At 39.8% G+C, this 8,089-nt stretch overlaps 1 protein-coding gene across 1 annotated transcript; it reads left to right on the forward strand.

Moving 5' to 3' along the window:
* Nucleotides 1-4,414: 4,414 nt before the first annotated feature.
* Nucleotides 4,415-7,301, forward strand: admp (anti-dorsalizing morphogenic protein; the record flags this gene model as incomplete). Its single annotated transcript, XM_083907797.1, has 5 exons — nt 4,415-4,709; nt 4,804-4,940; nt 5,035-5,157; nt 5,240-5,429; nt 6,877-7,301. 5 exons carry the CDS (start codon nt 4,415-4,417, stop codon nt 7,299-7,301), a joined length of 1,170 nt encoding a protein of 389 aa, XP_083763923.1.
* Between the last annotated feature and the right edge of the window lie 788 nt (nt 7,302-8,089).

The following is an 8,089-nucleotide window of genomic DNA, read 5'->3' on the forward strand; positions in this document are numbered from 1 at the left end:
TGAGGTTGTTTATAAATGAGCTATAGAAATGACACATGCAACATCAAACAACATTAACAGTCTATTAAATACAAAATAAAGGCATAATTGCATAAAAAATACTTTTTTTTAAAAAACAGAAACACAGGGCATTTAATCGTTTATAGTTTCAAATAAACAGTTAATTGTTTTCAATTCAAAAGTCTCACAATCTCACATTTGAAGAAATGAAGCTTGAGTTTTGTGGAACAGTTTTTACCTCTCATCCAAGAAGATTCTTCAGTTTTGTTACTTCACTTCTATACAGAAAACTGTGTATATGGATATATATATATACATATATTGTTGAAATTAAATATTAGGGTGAAATGAAATGTGAAAAAGTTGAGCATTTAGTGCATATCATTATAACTGGTATAAATATTATAATTAGAGTATATTGTTTATTTTAGTGTTTTGGCCTGACATGAAAATAAAGCGTGACGAGCTCTGCAGGTCCGAAAAAAAATAAAACAATTCTACATGAACTGAGAGGAAAATGTCAAGCCCTGATGTTCTGACTACAGCCTACTTCAAAACATGTGTTCACAAGATATTGATGAGTGTTTTGATTATAAAATGAACAACTAAAGAGTTAAGTCTGTGTTTCAGTCAATGTTTGTTCAGATCTGAGCTGTTCTTCCTCTGTATAAATCCATTGTTTCCTTTAATCATTATTCACAGAGGGATTCTCCTGTGTCCCCACGAAGTTTGACCCAGCTTTGGTGGAAACCCCCAACAAAGTGGATCTCATCCAGACTGTAGTGGCATGTGAGCTGAAGGAAAGCTGCTACAGGGTCTCACATGTGGAGTATTACTATGAAATAGTTCACCATGCAGATGGGATCAAAGAAGAGAGACTAAAAGTAAGGGTAAGCTCAGTAAAACATAACACAGGAGCAAAAAAAACTGCTTTTATAAGGAACAGATTCACCCACAGATGAAGTCAAACATCTGTGGCTTTTATTAGTGTGGCATACTTTACACCAGAGGATTCATTTGTGAATTTCACACTCTCCCTTTTTCAAGAGGAAATAGTGAGCTGGTGTGGTGCCAGACAGTAATGAAGTATCTTTATGCATCAGATGTGGAAGACGACACTTAATTAGGCTAATCCACTGGCCAGTGGCTGGCACCGCGCGTCCTGGTGTGAAGGACTCCAGGGTGTGTTGTATGCCTATTCATGCACAACCTGCAGCAATACACATGAAAGACTGGCAGCTTTTCATTTGAATATGAACAGAGAATGAATCTCTGCTCTTTTCAGTGAGCACAGGGAAGGGGGTGGGCTGCAAACAACTTTATTTTGACCCCCAACACCAGTACAAATGTTACATTCCGTACAGTAAAACAGCTCTAAATCCCTCATTTAACTATGTTCTTGACCATCCATGACTGTTAATGAAGAGAATGACACGTGTGTTCCCTTCAATAATTTCTACTATTCTAGAAAATTAGGACTTAGGAAGTACCAAAACTAGCTAGAAGAGAATGTATGCATTATTTTCCCTTGAAGTCTTATATCTGTATTACTGTGGTGTAAATCCTAAACCCCAGTTTGTTGGTCATCTGCTGTGTTTTAGCGTCAGAGATGAGAGCAGAGTGCAAACACAAATGGCTCCTGCAGGTGTCGAATCAAAGCAGTTAACATGCTAAATGGCAGCTGGTGACCAGCTCAACTGGGTCAATATTTGTGACCAGCTGTGAACTCATTGCCCTCTCTCTGTGTTGCTGATTTTCCACAGGAAATAGATGAGGGCAGATGTTTGGGGGGCTGCACCACAGGGAACCGTTGCCTTCTCAGGTAGGTATGAGCACAGCTGCTGCACACACACACACACACACACACACATACACCCCCCCCCCCACACACACACACACCCCTCCTTAACATCACTCTCAAAACAATTGCCTGTGAGGCTTGACGCCTCCTGATCTCAGCATGTTGGCTTTCCCAACATCCAGTGTCTCTAAACTTTCTACCTGTTTTACTTTGTGGCAAAGTCACTTTCCAACAGTGTTAATATACATTTTAATTAAAAGACCAATTGTACACATTTATCATGGATTTCTTTAAAATCTAAAATACAATTTTTGCTTGATTATTGTGTGCCCTAATGGGATTTGTGTAATTATTTGAATACGCTAATCCATTTAATAAGCAGCAGTAATTGTCTTTGCACCTCACATTAATCAAACTAACAATAACATCTCCCACAATTTCAGCAGATAACACAACATAAAGAACATCAGAAATGTCGTCGAACTTTGCATTCCATTTGTAGTTGGAACTAAGAATTACAGAATTACTTGGGAACACCCTGTGATTTTCAACTTGCTTCTCTTGTATTTGTCTCACAGTAAATCAGTCGTGTTTGATTTTAAACAGCCTTGTTATCAACTGGTCTTGCTCACAATGGCCAGCCCCAGATATGTTTGCATTTCCACTGGAACGCAGTAAACACTCACAGTTCTGACTTTGATAGCAGCATTGATACACAGTATGGCCTACAGAGAAAAAAGCTGCAGTTCAATTGTTTAGTTGACATTAAAACAAAACTTAGACACACACAACACAAAATATATTTTTTATGTGACTTTAATTTTAAACTAATTGTGATTTCAAACTTTTTTGCCACAGGAGTCCATCTGATCCACAAACGTGCCACATATGGGCAGAAAAGCAGTCCAGCTCCTGTGTTCCTCAAGGCTACGAGAGCCACAACTTCCTCAACCAGCACGGACAGTTACGCACAGTCCTCTCCATCACTTCCTGCCTTTGCCAAAACTGAACACTGCGCCTCCTAGTGGAAAACAAAATACAATTATTATCTGCAGCCCACTGAAACCAATACTGTGTCATTCACTGAGGACTTTTCTACTCTAAAGTATTATTGTATTATATGTAATATATGTAAAAAATGATAATTTTGTAAATAAATTTAATACCAACATATATATTGTGATTTGTCATTGACCAACATGAAAATATATTTCACCCAAACGTGTTGAAGTGTCACAAAGGTATCAAAGGTTGAACTCAAGAAACAGATGACACGTGACATTTTACAACCGATAAACAATAGTGTAGCTTTTTAACACTAATTAGTATAAATCAATTAAAACGTATAAAGCTTATAAAAACGTATGACTTCTGTATGTGCAGAAATCATGTTAAATTGCGAGGATACCTGGGAGACACATTTGTAGACTTTACCAAAAATATAAATCCAACAAATAATTGTGAATAAACATAGTTAAACGGTCTGAGTTTTAAATAATGAGCAGATGAAACCAAGCAACATCTCAGATGTCTTAAAAACACGTGCAAGTGGTTAACTTCTTATTCTGATGTCAGAGTGTGAAACAACACGTTTGTGTCACTTTTCGGTGCCATTGAAAGACAATATGTTTTATGACTTGTTGGTAAGGTGCCATTTTGTAAAAAAAACTTTGATCTCCTAAATGTTTTACAGCGGGGAAAACTTTCCTTTGGTCTAAATTTGTCTTTAACGCGTGCGTAATTGTGCGTAAAGATCAAAGGCACCAAATGGCACAGTGCGCAATGTCTGGCTCCCTCATGGGGAATGAACAAGAAAATAAAATAACCAATTTGCAAGAGAGGGCTAAACATATTTTACTCTTTAAAAAAAGAAGAAAAACACGTTTTTGTTCAGGTTTGATGATCTTTCTCAACAATTTACATGCGGTCTATTGATACAAATATACTAAAATCCAACTATAGCATCTCTTCTTTTTGTGGAACAACAGAGGGATCACTGGATGACGTCAGAGAAACAACTGGATACGCAGTATTGTAAATCTGACGACGTGTAGCCAGCGACACCTGAGCCTTTGTCGAAGTAATTGGCTCCAACCTACAACACTGTGCCCATTATTCTAAATTAATGGATTCATTCAGGCGCAGTTAACCTCCTGTGGGGAGTGCACTTCCTCAAGAGATCAGCTCCAAGTTTGCTCTGCTTAGATTCTTCACAGTCTTCACTTCTAAACTTATATCAAATAAATGTGCATGTTTTTTCAACATTACACTCACAGCTCAGACAGTCCTGGGCTCTTTCAAAGGCTGGATTTAGTTTATTTGAGCCTTTATTGCCAGACGTGGAGACAATGGGGTTTGAATGAAATCTCCAATCGGGTTCACACCTTGTTAACACCGCCATTAGTCTCCCTTTACATTCGCTGATTGGTGATTTACATTTGCGACCAAATAGCATCTTTACTGCTGTTTACTGAGGCTTTGGGGGAACTGGAGAGTGAACGGGGGCATTTGATATAAAAAGTGGAGCCTCTAGGATCCTGCAGTCACTGCGTCTCCAGGTCACTGGCTGCTTGTGCGCTTCTGTGGACACTTACGCACCACCAATCTACGGAGATGTTGACGCTTGCGCTAAGCTTTGCCGCACTTGTGTGCACGATCGCTGCGCGGCCTTCACTCAACTACCTGGAGAATCATTTCACCGCCGAGAATGAGTCAGAAGAAGTCCGCTCTGCCGCCATCAAGAGGCTTCTGGAGGTTTTTGGGATGGAGGACCCTCCTGCGATCCATGGACACAAGCAGCCTCCACAGTACATGCTCGATCTGTACAACACAGTCGCTGATGTGGATGGTGTTACCAAGGACCCGTATCTTCTGGAGGGGAATACTGTGCGCAGCTTCTTCGACAGATGTAAGATCCGCATGTCTGCGTTTTTTTAACATATAAGGTAAAAAACAACAACTCTGGATTATTTTGGTCTCTAATGATGTCATTTCCTCTGCAGTGCGAAGTGAACAAGTGGAGTTCAGGTTCAACTTGTCCACGGTTGCAAGAACTGAGAAGATCCTGACTGCAGAGCTTCATCTTTTCAAGCTGCGACCACAGGCCACTTCAACATTTAACCGACATCACTTCTGCCAAGTATGTAAACACAAGCATGAAGAAGTGAGACACACTAATGTATCTCTGCATGGCCTGTTTCTAAAAGTGGCTGCATTCACTCTGTTTGATCCAGGTCAGTGTTTATCAGGTGCTCGACACCAGCAAAAGCAACAGCACACAAGGGAAGAAGCTGTTGTCTTCTCGACTCATCCCAGTCCACTCCACAGGTTGGGAGGTGTTCACCATCACTCAGGCTGTAAGTATCGTCTTCTCTGAAGGTCATGTACTAACAGCATAAAGCAAATGTGGTGTCTTAATTGACAAACTAATCCCTGCAGGTTCGCTCCTGGATGGTGGATGAAGGAAACAACCTGGGCCTCCATGTAGTGGTTCAAACCCTGGGTGGGAGCAGGATGGACTTGAAACTGATCCGCTTTGCCTCGGGACGCAACCACCACCAGAGCAAACAGCCAATGTTGGTTCTCTTCACTGACGATGGGCGCCGCTCTTCTGCTCCTGAGATTACTGGTGAGAGTTTATTGGTTTGCTTGTGTGTTTTGTGGTGTTATTGCTGATAAGCAGTGGTTTAGTGGAGATTCAAAATGCCTTGAGTGACCTCTGGCTTTCCAATCCTCTAATCTCCTCTTGTTACTGATGTACAACAGCTTCTTTATCTTTATCAACAACTGAAGCAAAATGATGTACATTCAGCTTTATTTTAAACAATTGTTTTGCTGTTCTAAAAAGCCAATAATCTACTCAACTTGTGCCACATGTGTACACATTATATACCAGATTTACATAGCATACATTGGATTTATATTTATTTTTAAATTCCTGTTTTATTCATGTTGAAAAAATATGTTCCATGTTAATTAATAAATAACTAGTGTTAAATCTAGCTAGAATTAATTACATCTAATGGCGAGACTGCAGTGGAACAAACAAAAGAACCCTCTACTCACATGTCCCTTTCCTAAGTACGTCAGGAAATGACTGTAGCCTTCATATACCAGAAATGATGTCCCATGCCTGGGTTTATGCATCATGTTAATGTGGGAGAAGTTGTTCACTAATCTCATAGGAAGCTTCTGTTTCAAAATGCTAAAGAGAAGTCCTATTGTTCAAACTTCCTGGTGCAAGATGGCATCATCTGCAAAGTGAGGCCCTTATATATTTATATATTTGCTCCAGTGTTGCGTTACATTTTTAGTCGGAAACCCACAATTTCCAAGGACAAAAGACAAACCATTTTAATTTGGAGGTCGTTATCATCCTTTATTTAAAACAGGGAAGGACTATTTAGAGCAAGCTCTTTTATTTCAAGGTCACCCTGCAAAATGACATATGACATTAAGGTGTTAAATAGCACAAACAAAACAAACAACATTTATTTATAATACTGAATTAACAAAATAGCAATACCAAAATAACAAGAACATATGATTGGTAGTCAAGCAAGTGAAAGCACATACATTCAGATGTACATTTACACGTACAAGTGTTTAAATTGAGTGAAATTGACCAACATGTCCAGTTATACACGTATATAAACATAATTAACTATATGTATTTTTGTGTATGATTTTTTGTGTGTATTTTTAGAATGGTCACTTTTACTATTGCACAGCAATAGTTCTGTTTACATCAAATATACATGCACATACTGAAATAATGATGTAATGATAATAATAACAAAATAACCCAAATGATTTGGTGCATGGAGTGCAAGACTGGGGCAGAAGGGACTTTTTAGTCTGTTGTATTTCTACTGTTATCTCTTACACCTCCAAAGTGTTGCCCTTAGTAAGTCACCTGTCACGTTTGAAGCCTCTCAAGTGAACCATTGGACAGTTGTTCAAATAAAAGAGAGACAGACAGATGTTCCTTGCTTTTATAAACTCTGTATTGAGGGAACCTAACATGCAACCAAACACAACTTTGTCTAACATATAGCTCTCCTTACCTTCACCAGACCCAAATGATTTCGCAGCCACTTCCAGTCTGCCACATGCCGCCATGTCAGGTCCACCCTCCCGCAGCGCTCGCTCCCTGGACTACAGCGACGAGGACGGCATGTCTATGCCCTGTCAACGCCTGCCTCTCTATGTGGACTTTGAGGAGATTGGCTGGTCAGGCTGGATTGTCTCTCCCCGCGGCTACAATGCTTACCACTGCAAAGGCTCCTGCTCCTTCCCTCTGGGTCAGAACATGAGGCCGACCAACCACGCCACCGTCCAGTCCATCATCAACGCACTGAAGCTGATCAAAGGCATCGAGACGCCGTGCTGTGTGCCAGACAAGCTCTTCTCCATCAATTTGCTCTACTTCGATGATGATGAGAATGTGGTGCTCAAACAGTACAGCGACATGGTGGCTGGAAGCTGTGGCTGCCACTGACATTTCAGTGAGTGAGTGAGTGAGTGAGTGGCACCGTTTAAATCCAGTACGGGGACACAGACAGTTGTGCTATGTGCCACATGTGACATTGTAATATATGTAAATACCCATAAATTATAATATATGGAAGTGATAGCCTGCGAAAGATGTAAATGTGTATATGTTATGTTTCCTGTTGTGAATGATTATACAGAATAAATGATTTAAACAAAAAAAAAAAATATATATATATAATTGGAATGTATTTATTTTATTAATTAATGCCGGAAGATGGGCCACACAGCGGATTAGTGGCTAGCACTGTTGCCTTACAGCATAAAAGTGCTCAGGTCCTTTCTGTGTAGAGTTTGCATATTCACTCTGTGCATGTGGGTTTTCTCCAGGTACTGCCTCCCACTGTGCAGAAACATGCAGGCTAGATTAACAGGACACTGAATATGAGAGTGAATAGTTTGTCTCTATATGTCCTGTGATGGACAGGTGTCCTGTCCAAGTTGTACCCTGCCTTTTGCCCTTTTTCAGCTGTGATTGGCTCCAGCCCTCTGTGACTCTCTTGTGGAGTATAAAGTGGTAGACACTGAGTGAGTGAGTTGTTTTTTTTGGATCCGCTGCAGTAGTTTGTAAATAACAGAACTACAACATTTTGGTAAAACACTTGCAATCATACAATTGTAAAAATGAAGCAAGCTTCAAGACTGGCTAGAGCACCGTTGTTACCACAGTTATAAAGTAAAAAAAAATCATATTGGAAGAAACAGTTAAATTGCACCACTTAAAAAAGATAATCA

Source organism: Microchirus variegatus (genome assembly GCF_963457635.1).
Source record: "Microchirus variegatus genome assembly, chromosome: 21".
Lineage (NCBI taxonomy): Eukaryota > Metazoa > Chordata > Actinopteri > Pleuronectiformes > Soleidae > Microchirus > Microchirus variegatus.